The sequence below is a fragment of the Halyomorpha halys genome, unplaced genomic scaffold, assembly GCF_000696795.3.
Source record: "Halyomorpha halys isolate HHAL.00 unplaced genomic scaffold, Hhal_1.1 Scaffold868.1, whole genome shotgun sequence".
Taxonomy (NCBI): Eukaryota; Metazoa; Arthropoda; class Insecta; order Hemiptera; family Pentatomidae; genus Halyomorpha; species Halyomorpha halys.
The window spans coordinates 521,249-534,292 of NW_027108945.1; the positions used below are offsets into that span (position 1 = coordinate 521,249).

Here is a 13,044-nt window from a genome sequence, read left to right on the forward strand (position 1 = left end):
TATATATATATATTGTCCTAAAACTGTTGGCTCGTTTTTTAGTTATTTCAAACAATTTTAAACACTAAGTGATTCTTTATATAATAAGAATTTGTTGATCATCCAGGAACATACTAGATAAACTAATCAGTAATATTTTTTTTTCTAAAATTCTTTGGCCACATCTACTTTAATACTGTTTTTGAACATTTTTGAGAGTCCAGAAAAAATGAGCTTTATTGACCTTTGTGATGAGACTATTTTCCCATGAAAGTTTACATATGGGAGAAACTTTTGCGCAAGTTTCGTTGACGCATTGAAACATATAAAGTTAAGGGCCTTCTTGGAACCTATAACCAAAATCAGGTGAGAACAATAACCATATTAACTACTATGAATTATATTAACATTTATTCATAGGAAAAATTAAGATTTATATTTTTACACCTGAAAATATTATCAAAATAAAAAATAAAATAAAAATGCATTCAATTGAATTCAGCACCCTGTATATCACAGGATGAGATTTGATAATTGCAGAAGATTTGAACTATTTAGAGGGACACTAAAACGCCAGTTTCCCTCCACTGTGTGGCATGTTACGGCTTGAAAATTTGTTTTCAATTATTAAAAATGAATTCAGCCTTTCGTGCAAGGAAAAAATGTACAGATTAAAAGTTGAAGAACTTGCGAATGTTATTGACACCAGTCTATTTAACTTCTAACCATTTGGAAATTGAATTAAAATAATTGAATAAAATAAGATTAATTACTTCAACTTTGAAACTTGGTACAACTTTTCTTATAAACTTGAACACAATATTTTAACACATAAACAAACAATATACTACTTTAAAACCCAAAATAAAGTACTGTTACAATTATGTTAGGATTGCGTAAACGATAATCAGTAAAACATATGACATTAATAGAACGGTTTTCTTTTTCTAAATTTCACGATTAATATGTATTTTCACTTTTTTTTGTTTTAATTTGTAATATACCCTTGAAATATAATAAACCATATCTTAAAATAAATTAAGAATTAAAAAGAAATAGTTCATTTTCATTCGATATAAAATAAAAATTATAGACGTATTTTACGACTGAAATATTTATTTTCTAGCGGATTTGTAATATTAACAAATTTGTATCATAAAATATTAGTACAAATAAAATAAAGTACTAATAATAACGTTAAATTCTAATTTAATTTTTTTTACTTAGTCATACAAATAATGTTTAAAAACTTGTTTTTCTTATATTCTCAGTTTGAACTTTCAATTTCGTTACAATGACGCGTCCTTCCGTGCTCTTTATATGAAAACGATCCATACAAAAAATATATATCTACTAAGCGAGAATTCTAAGGGGACTTATCTGAATTTATAGATGTGAGAGAGGGAAGGTTGATATTTTACAGAATTTTCATATATGCCAAGGGTGACAAAATGAGAAGGGAAAAAAAAGAGAAGAGAAGAAGAGTGAAGGAGCTATCGATTGTGAAATATAAATTGAAACGGGGAAGGAGATAAGGCTCCTTCATATATCGGCAGTGGCTCATTTCCTCAGCGGCGCCATCTGGTGTATTAATCCTAAATTAAAGGATCAGGTGTCGTCCCTCCGACGGCAGGCTACGTTAATTAGTTCGTCCAAGTGGGCGTGGCCTGGGGGAGATTCTTCATTAGTGAGATCTGGATGGCTGAGGAACGAACCAATTAGCTAGCTCAAGAAAGCAGAGTCATATTTCACGGCTTAATGTATCCCAACACCACCCGGTATCACCTCCTTGCGTCATAAATATTTACGAAGTGTCGGGACAAAAAACTGTGACAGAGCTTTTGTTTCGTTTTTTTTTTCTCTAGAATTGACGTCGTTTTCATAATGGCTTAGGCCTGCGAAGGGGCTGCCCCTTAATAATTAACAGATAGGGGCAGTTACATTTCCATTCTTACTCACTCTTGAGCTTCTATTCTGTGGACATATTGTTACGATTTTTAAAAATTAATTTACATATTTTTTGTTTACAAAATTAGTTTTTTTATTTCTTTGTTAAAATGGGGTTATGACATTTAGAGGTATTTACGTCCACTTTCTAAGGAAGCAGTTTCATAGCGTAAATTAATATGCTAATTGAGTGTTAATTATTTATACTAAAACGGTAAGAATTTTAAATGTAATGGAATTAAATATTTATATAAAAACTAGCCGAATGTAAAAATTCATGGTAACCTCAGCTTTGTTCAAAGCTAACAGGTGATTCACAATGAAGATGAATTTTGACTTGGAAAAAGTGAGAATAATTAGACACTGAATACAAATTGTAAATAAATTCCGAAAACAGAAAAATAATTGATTTTGATTTAAGTTTTTTAGGGAATTTATTTTTTTTATATAAAACTTATCCGATTTAGTACACAGGCATATATAGCCAAACTCCTACAAAATAAAAAATTAAGTAACAAAATCTGTTCACCCTTTGAAGACATAATCGTAGCAAAGATGCTGGCCTGAAATTGTTTTTTTGGACTCAATTGTCTCTAAACTAGATTGAACTTTTGGAATTTGCATATTGAAAATCCTACACGATGACAATGCATTTTTTATATAAGGTGTAAGAAAACCACTATTGCAGAGAAACGAAAAGATAAGACCGATAGTGGAGTGTTGTCTTGTTTATCTTCTTTGTATATTTGGTTTCTGTTGGAAATGCCTTTGGTCTTAAGAGACAACAACGGAATTTATTATTATTTCACTTAGAAAAATTCTGAACCTAAATACTCCATCTCTTGAATGGTGCTTTTGACGTTGGCCGTTACCGACATGCCATTCTTTACTTTTCTACTTAATCTTATTCCCTTACCATTCGTGGCGATTTCCGGCCATGACCACTGGGACAAGGTAACTTTGATGAATATTTAAATCTCCTAAATACATTAAAAATCGATTAATGACATTTTGTATGCTCTAACAAGTGGTTTCACTGCTATTCAAGACTTGTTTGAATATGAAAATAAATAAATATTATGTTAATCTCAATCGAGATCCAAAGAAATCTACCATGTTTAAAAGTTCATAATTTTGTTTTAATATATTTTAATTCTAAAAATACTGTTATTGTAATTTATAGAGACCGAATTATTTTGCGGTCAAAACCTAAAAACCGTGCAGTATAAAACCAAAAATCGTGCAATTAAGACTCAAATTGTTTTATACATACCCAAATCCTGAAATAATCAACTATAAACAATTAACCATAGACTCAAACAAAGTCAAGACAGAAGAATGAAGGGCTAGAGATGGACAGGACTTAATCGAAGATAAAAAAAATGACATTGAACGTTCTCTATAAAAAGCTTATACAAGCGAGTTAACTTTTTCGGTTACCAGATGCTCCTGGTTAATACTATTCCAGGAATATTCCCCTTTTGTGTTAACTTGTTTTTATTTTTAGGTGTTTTTTAGATTGAATTCGACTTGACTTCATGTGTAACTCAATGGATTGCATTACCTCAAGTTTATAAATTTTAAACTTCAAATTAAATAAGGAAAAATAATAAAATTAAATTAAAATGAATATTTAATCTGTATAAAAGGAGAAATTTGTAAGGATCAGTTGATAGTTGATCATGGATATATGAGGAGAAGATACTTGGGGAGTACAAGTGAAGAACACAAAATAAATTTTACTCACTTGTGTTCTTCATTCACCGCACCCTAACCATATTCTCATTGAAGGAAAAATTCATTGAATTGAATGTAAAAAAATATAAATATATCTATTAAAACATGCAATTTTGTGCCAAAAAACAAACCAGAATGTGTAATTTTTTTACAATATAAAATTTGTGTTAGTTGAATGTCCTTTCCATGATTCAATCTTCTGTTGAGGTTAGACGGAATTTGCAGCTAAGATACAATTGCACGAAAAACCGGTCTCTAGTATCTCTTTAGTATTTCCAATATATTATGAATATTTAAGGTTAGTGATGTTGAGGGTATGTAATTGGTAACTGGAATATACGCTGAATGCCTTTGGAAAAGTAATCCAATCAACCGTTTTTAGGACTCAAATAATTTTTTTAATTAGTATTAATTTAAAGAAAAAGAGAATTCAATATATTCAGTAATTATCTGATTACCCCAATAAATCGATCTAGTACTAAAAGTGATGCCGAATCTCATATTAAAAAATGTAAAAACAAAATATTGTTAGAACATATTTCTATAAAATCTATAGCATTGTTTTCCAAATGCTGTTTATGTTGTTCAAAATAAAGGGAAAATAAAACAAATTGTTTTTTTTCCATTGATTGGTTGACAAGAAGGTGGTTAAGAGACAACTTAATTTGAACAATGTAGAAAAGATATCCTGGTTCATGGTTGAGCTAAATAATATGTTTCTCATTAAAGTTAAAGGCGAATTATAGTAATAATTCTTCCCACCTGTCACAACGGAGGAGATACGTCGGCTAAAATGTTTTATGTCCTCGATTCAGGGCAGAGGTTATGTAGGTTTCTTTTTTTTTTAATCGTATTTGTTTTTTTTTTTGCAAATGCGTCCTCACCGGTGAAAACAAACCCCAAGGCGGCGATATGTAAGAGACACTATCCCCACTCCTGATGAAGTAGGTCAGGGGAGGGGGTAGGGACGAGGCGATTGGTCGGTCTAAGACACGCCTCCCCCCCTCCTAGGTCACCTTACTCCTTCCTCATTCGACGCCGAGACCTAACAGAGCTGCCATCACACATGCCCGGGACATGTGCTTGCCGCGGGGCCACTCGCCCGCTACCACGCGTCTGACTGACGGGCACATCGCAATGCTGGACATCAAGACCTCGGCCGATTACCTCACGAGGACTGGCACCTTTACCAACTTTTCTATGCTGTTTGCCGGTAAATATCGTCATAAATTTTATTTTAACATACATATTATTTGTTTGTTTTTTAAGAATCGACGAAATTTGTGTCAATTAATCAATTTTATTTTAAATTCAATTACTTTTTGAATTTTCCAATTGTTCTTAAATATGTATACCACACCGTTTAAGATACTTGTAGTCTAATTACCAAGTAAAAATAAATGAAGAGATACTCCAGCCAACAAGTTACACTTTGTAATTTTTCAGTAGCTCATTTTTGATTAGTTAATGTTTTATATATGTAATTTATATTCCATAATACTATAGATAAATGTGTTACAATTATGTTGTCAGATAAAATAACACAACAAATAGCAATATATTTTGCAAGAATTTTAAAATCATGGCTCGTCACATATCTTACTCCAAGCCAATCGAATGCATTTTTGACATTAATGCCACAAAACCAAAAGCATATAATATTTTCCTTCTACAGTTCCAATTCATTCAACCATTTATACCTAATGTCATTTAACCATTTTATAATGTAGCATACCCAATTTAAATGAAACATATAACCCGTTATAATGTATATATACGACAGATACAACACTTATTATGGTTCCATATAAACACGACAGGTACAACAATCAGTAGTGATTGTTAAACCTGGTTTAACCAGAGGTTCGAATAAACTATTTCAATAAAGTTGATAGTTCATATGAAAATGAGTTCTCCAATAAAAAATATAAAATACAACACCAGTTATGTTAAATGATTTTTCTAATATTATTTATTGTATAAATATACGATTATGAGTGATATTCTTTTAATGCGTTTAATATTATTTACAAGTCTAATGATAGTAGCACATTCCATGGATATTCATGGTGTTTGTGTGTGTATTTGTTTATTGTTTGTGCTTGTGTTTATGTATGTAACTGTGTAAAAGTAAATTCCATCCAAAAATGTTTTCTCAAATCATAATATTTCTACCACATTTTCTATCTCATTTTAATTCGTACAAAAATTAGTAACTTATAAGTGGAAACCTAACGCGTCATGACAGTTATAATATTTGTTTGTTTATATATAATTATGTATTTGTTTATTTACAATAAAGGGTTTTTAAAATAACAAACAAGTTCATTAATGAAGGAAAATTAAACTAGTTTAATCTCTGCAACGTAGGTACTATTCATTGTTGTTTCAATTTAAAACTTTATTATTGAAATTACAATGCAACTTAGGACATTAATTCAATTTAAATATTCTGACTTCCACTCTTTACATAGAAAGATTTGAATATTTATTTAAGTAGAAAAAAATGGTATAATGTTTTTAGATTTTATAGTAAGGTGTTTCCTTACTGCCTTTATACCTTTGTTCTTTTTTTTTTAATACTTTTTTTCCTTTAATATTATTGATATGCAATTATAATATAAGTTGTAATTAAGAGCGCCCACTCAGTGTTTGGCCAATCTGTAACCTTATAATTCCTTATATAAAGGATTATAAAGGAACATAGTCCCAGAATAATAAACTATTTTTCATTTCATTAACTGCTTCACTATCTTTACTTCTCTCAACTGAAGTTGCTTTCACTTTTTGTACTAGATCGATTTTATAGAACAGAGACAACATGAAAAATAGTTCCTATATTGAAAAATAAGACAAAAATTATTTAGAGAAAAAAAATGGAAATTCACCTAGTTTCTCAGTGTTTGTAGAATTTTTAGGTTTTCTACCAACATTGAATTTGTTTTGGTTTTGTTTTTTTAAATTATTTACATTCGGAAAATGAATTTCTTGTCACAAAAAGATAGGTAACACTCTAGATAAGGATTCAAGATATAGATTTTGGATCATATGTTGATTCTCATGCTACTTTAATATAATTCTACTCTTTTATTAATATTCCCAAATTTGATGTGCGGTTGAATGTGATAAATAACAAATCACCTTCTTGTACAACAGTTGTTCAAGAAAAAGTATTTTCTTACTGAACATATGACCCTTCATGCATTGTAACGGTACGGATTTTAATTTTTCTTTAATCGAAAATGGATTTACGACAAGGCACTATCTCTTGATGGAGAGTAGTAGTATTCAGTAAGACTAATTTTTAAAATGAAAGAATATTTGATATTGTTCGTATAATTAGCTAATAGTTAATGTAATTAGAGGTGGTAGGTGTAACGCTGAGAGAGAATTTAAGTGAGCTAAATAAAAACATGTGACCACTGGCTACAGTGGATATTGCAATATAGTTGCACCGCTCGCGAATGTGAATGCATTTAAGATTGAGGCTATGTTTAATTAATTATAGAATGAATAAATTTCTTTGAGGTAAAGTCTCTGTATTATCGTAGAGTACTATGGCAGATTACTAACGCGGATTATTATAGCGGAAGAGTTTAGCGTAGATGCATTCCTCATTGCAACCGCTCTCATCTCATTCCCTTAGACTGTTTAATATAAATATCATTTTGAACTATAAATATGATTCCTCTTTATTTAATTATACTATATTGGATTTATGGATATGGTTCATTTAATATTCTTTATTTTTCATTTCCATTTTACTGAATTATTTAACAGAACTCTTCTCTATACAATCGCTTTGTGCTATCCGCCTCGTGAGCTAATAGAGGTAAATTCACGGAATCTATTTGAACGACCAGATTGAGGTTACAAGCAAACAAATTTAATTAAGTTCTATGATGAACGCTAGTGTTATGTTTTCAATGGTGGACCAGTAAATTTGTTCAACCAAGAATTCCTCGGATAACACTTAATCAAGAATATATATAGCAAACGTCCTGTCCATCAACTGACTTCATGTGCACTATTAACTCATCATAGTTTATAATCAAGCAAATGACTTAATTAACATATATAAACTGAAAACTACTATAATAGACAGTTTAAACGATATCTGAATGATTAAAAAAATCTTATAGGGAGATTAATATTTGACTGTAATAGATCGAAGGAAGTTCGGATGGCAGTCTACAAAAGATACAATGCAGTAAATAAATAGTTTTTACTATCTTATACATTTCTTGATCGTCACCAGTGCTAACTTCCTACAATCGATTAAAAAAATCATTAAAATATATTAAGTTTAAATTGAAAAAATAATTATTGTCTTGTTTAGTACCATGTCATTTCCTTTGCACAGTAAGATTGTGAAAAGGTTTAAATAATAATATTTATAGCTTAATCTTGTTTGTGGTATCTTACAAAGAAAGTCTTAAATTTTGGTAAGACCAACCTCAACAGAACGTTGGCATTCCAAAACGAACTTCAGGATTTATGGATATATTTGGTTATAATAAATTCCTGAGGTTGACCTACAATATATATATATATATTAGGTCAACGTTGACCTGAATCACTACTTACAGTTAGTCTGGTATATACTAGACAAGGACCCGTGGTTTTAGAGTAATATAAAATTGATCTTTTTTCCCGCTATACAAATACATTTCCATATTACGATGAATAAGTTGTGTATCAGGATTATTACGGTGCATAAATCGTGATACAAAACTTATTCATCGTAGTTCTTTTGTAATTCCTTAAAATACACTAAGCACGTTAGCCAATCTCAATCTCATTTATAGTGATTACGCTCATTCTTTATCCGATAACTTTACTCTCGATCGCATTATCGCACTTACTAGCGTCATAGATTCTTAATAATTCTTTTTTTCTCTTTATTTTCCGGATTTCTCTATTCATGGCCGAAGTACTATAAATATGTTTTGAAGTACAAAAATTTCGAAGTGAAACTTCTATACTGACGTTCAACAACTCTAGATAAATAAAAATCATAAGGGAGTAAATTGATTTCGCAACGCGAGATGTAATAGAAATGGTATGGGTGGGAGGAGGGAAAGGAGCAACGTTGGTCAATTCTAGCAGAATAATTTTTATATTCTAATAGGAGAGTAGGAGATTAGAAGTGCCTTACAATCTCGGCAGTGCCATTCTTGAATGATCTTCTGTTACCTCATAGTCTGTTATTACAATATAAAAAAAAATCCTGCTAGAATTTACTTAAGAAATAGCTGAACATTCTAATTATTATTATTTTGAAACTAATATTTTCTGTCTTTTGATAGAAGTGGGAACGCATTGTCGTTATTAATAAATTATTTAATTTCTAGAAGTTTCACTTCTGTTACCGTCGCAAGACTTATTTTTTTATTCATTATTGTTTTTTTTTGGTTTCTCATTCGCTTCAAGTTTTTATACAGTTATTCTTTTGACATTTCATTTATACATTTTCTTCCAGATATATTAATGTTGAGGCAATAGTCAAAATGGGGAAAATCAATGAGCTATAGTTTTTAGTTGCATAGTTTGAAGAAACCTAACTTTCTATGTACTTCCTTTTAAAGGAAAAGTATAGTTTAATACACTATATACATTAATTATATAATTTTTTTTTGGCTACCCCACTTGCTATTACTTACAGAATCATATGTTGCAGATACCGGCTATAAGGGATCATGGAGCTCACACACTACAGCCCAGACGCAAGGTAACAAAACTTTACTATTAATTAATTAATAACAATTTTTATTATTTTCATATTAATAGTGTGATCAGTTTATAGGATAGCCATAAATTACGATGAAGATTATATCTATATCAGACAGCCATTACTAAATTATCATGTCGCTGCTTCGGAAGTATAATGACGCAACTGAAATAGTTTTTAAATAATGTTGGCGGGCTCACAAATGCATTTTCTGGATTTTTTATGCACCCAGACCAGGATATTTTTTAATGCGTTTTTAAATCGTCAGTATTTTGTTATTAATGCGTATCATTTTCCCAATCAATCATAAATTATTTTCCTATACTTATAAGGTAATACGGGAGGGATAACTACTTGACAGAGTTTTTTTTCTTAAATATAGTTCCATTAACAAGCAACTACGATATAATAACTAATAGATTGGTTACACTACTCCCTCACCTCGGACATGCAGTCCCCTCCCTCGTTGCCCCAGGCTAGCAGGAGACAACAGCCGTTGATGATCAAAGATCCGTGGGGCTGCAATCAGTCGGGGGTGGCTGATGCAGTTAGTGAGGGCAGTGTCTGTGATTGCGGCAGCAGTCAGTTCGCTTTGTCATTCTGTTGGGATTGAACCGTAGTTCAAGCGGTGTATAAAATGTATCTGAAAGTAAGAAGTTATTAGGGAAATATATATATATATATATATATATATTTTTAACGATTTAGTGAGGAACTATTTTAAAAAATACAAGTAAAGAAAAATATTGTTGGTATCTTTTTACAGGAAGTAGGTACATAGTAACATTTTTACGCGAGATAGTGAAAGATCGTATAAAAAAAAAAACTGTTTTTTTTATTTTATATACCAGTCCTTACGAGCTCTGTAATTTTTTTTTTGTTATACTCCAAATTTGCTTCTGTAAGTGACCAAAGATTTTCTTCTATTGGGTCAAGTGAATTTTCAAAAAATTGGTTAAGAGAATCTTTCAGCTGATATTGAGTCAATATATTTCTTTGTGTACCCAGAGATGAATAACCATAAAGTACTGCTCTCTCTCCCTCCTGCTACGGCTTGAATATTTTTTTTTTATACACTTTCCATACTCCAGTTATCGGAGAAACATGAAAGCACCCCCTATCGAAAGAGAGATAAAGTTTAGAAGCCTCGATTATAATAGGGAGCGGAGATGAAGCGACGAGACTGGTGATAAAGGAAGGAGAAGAAGAAGAAGAAGGAAGAGCCCTGATTGGGGAGGAAGTTGAGGGCCCGCAGAATATCCTCAGGGGAAGCTTCGCCAATCCTCCACCATCCGTTTCGTCCGATGCCTCTCGCTTGCTCCTGTAATTCCGTCTCGAATATTTGCCTTTTTAAATTAATAACTATTAGTCATATTATTTAAGTTTTTTCATATTTAAGTTATTTTATTCTATGTGTTGTTATCTATATCGTAATAGTTTTTCTCTATTCCACAAAGAGGTAACAATAGTGGCCACTATTTTGTAGCTTCTGGTTATCTATAAACCAAATTGATTTGTGGTAGAAAAGGTGATATTTTTAGCAATTTAGGTTTGAAGTACTGGGGGGAGGGGAGGGGATTTTTAGTATATGAGATTCTATGTAATCGAAATTCGAGAAGTTACAAAATTCAAGAAATGCACGTTACTTTTGATTCACAAATTAATTAGTTCACACCAACCGTCTACAAACCTGGGTATTAAAATTTAAATTAAAACATAAAGACACTTCTGATTTTACATTTTTGGAAAACATATATTCTATTATAGTAATTTGTAATTACTATTAGGTTGATGCATACTGCATGCCCAAAACGGCCACATACATCGCATAGAACAATTGCGAAATTAAATTAATTGAAATATTAAGTTTTGCAGCACCCAGCCTATTCACCGGATCTCTCGACATCCGATTTTCATTTTTTTAAACATTTAAATCTGTTTTTACGGGCTACACTGTATAAAAATTAAGACAGTCTGAAATAATCAACATCTGAATTTATTAAATTCTAAAGATCAGTATTTTTTTAAGACAGGCATCCAAGCTGTAAAGTTCTGCTGGGAAAAGTGTAATGAAGCGAATGAAATTTATTTTGAATAAATAAACAGCTTGTGAAAAAAGCTATGCAGTTTTATATATTCTCTAAAAAATCCGAAAATTCATAAGCATCAATCTAACATATAATCATTTGTTCGTATAAAATGAGATAACAGTTTTCAGTTAAGTAAGTAATATTACTATGTTGCAACATTAATTGATTTCCAAATTGTATTGTTTTTTAAACTAATAAAATTGACTGAAGCTGTGCAAAAAAAGAAAAAAGCAAACATTTAAACATACGATCCTTTAGGAAAGGAAATGTATAAGTAAATCTACTTCAGGAGCTAAGTAGCAAAGTGAAGAAGGCTTACTGCGAGTTGTCCCTAGACTTTATCGATTGCTAAACCAAGGCAGCGACATTGACTGTACACACTGTGAATTGACCTAGCACAGATTTCTTCAGTGTTAAGTAATCATTTAATTTTGATAAAAAATAAAATTAATTTAGTAACCAATCTATTGTTGGCAGAACAATCTAAATAGTTATTAACGAGCTTTTGTTACTCGAGTAGGTTTTAAAAATGTTACGATGTATTAATCTCATTCTTATGGTACCAATACACTTAACTCTATTAATTATTCCTATTAAATGTAAAATTTTGTAATATTTTATTATTTGAAATAAATAAATTATAAAAAAAGGATAATGTACCATCTGTCTATAAAGAACTCGAGCTTCCAAATAGCAATACTGGTATTGAGTTTGATTATTTGTTATTTCAGTAAGTTAGTGTATGCATTCAATTTCTGTCTAAGTTATGTTTAATTCAACAAAAAATAAATAAATAAAAAACATATTGAAAATTTAAATAACTTTAAACTTTCTAGGCTCGGAGTGGTTCCTATATATACCTAAGGGTTTTCTTCAGCACTTAGCCAGAATGCTTTAGGTGCTTCAGATTATCAAATTTAATTTTACAGTGTTTATTCAGGTCCCCTTAGATATCTCTAAACATGATATTTACTTTAAAGTAAATTTAAACAAAAAAATCAATTTGGGAAAAATGATGTCCGTCAAGCCCCTGTTTATGTTTCTGATTATATGAATGTATATCACATTGAAATGCTCAACTATCCTGCAATTTTTATAATGATTATTTATTTATAATAGAATGACGATGAAATAATAATTTCCTACTAACCACTGATGACGAACGACACCTCCCCAAGCGACAAGCGAAGCAGAAGAGCTGTCGTCACCAAGAGGCAGTGGATAGAGGCGCGCCTCAGGGGATGCCTTTGATGTGGTACAATCAGGCATCAGTTGGCACCCCTTTTATTAACTCACTCTTTATCCGTAAGCAAATTGTTCCAGCCGCCTCTACAGCTAAATGAGAAATCTCTGGCCTGTTTGTACGAACCACAGAGCTGTGAAAACAGTTTGCTTTGGGAGCAACGCTGTGGTAAATCTGTGGTTTCTTCTTACTGTCGAAATACTATTTTGTCATTACGAAATAGGGTTCTTTTTATTTAATTTTTAGTTTTATTATTTTTTTAAAAGTAGTTTAATATACATATTTTTTTTGTATGGTAATATTACAAAATAAGACTA

At 30.9% G+C, this 13,044-nt stretch overlaps 1 protein-coding gene across 2 annotated transcripts in view; it reads left to right on the top strand.

Moving 5' to 3' along the window:
- The window catches only part of Ets65A (DNA-binding protein D-ETS-3), a 168,292-nt gene that overhangs the window by 90,306 nt on the left and 64,942 nt on the right, over positions 1–13,044 (top strand). For both annotated transcript variants that reach the window (XM_014430238.2, XM_014430239.2), the window contains one exon: positions 9,344–9,394. In XM_014430238.2, coding sequence (XP_014285724.1) covers positions 9,344–9,394 — 51 coding nt within the window. The remainder of the gene's footprint in view (positions 1–9,343; positions 9,395–13,044) is intronic.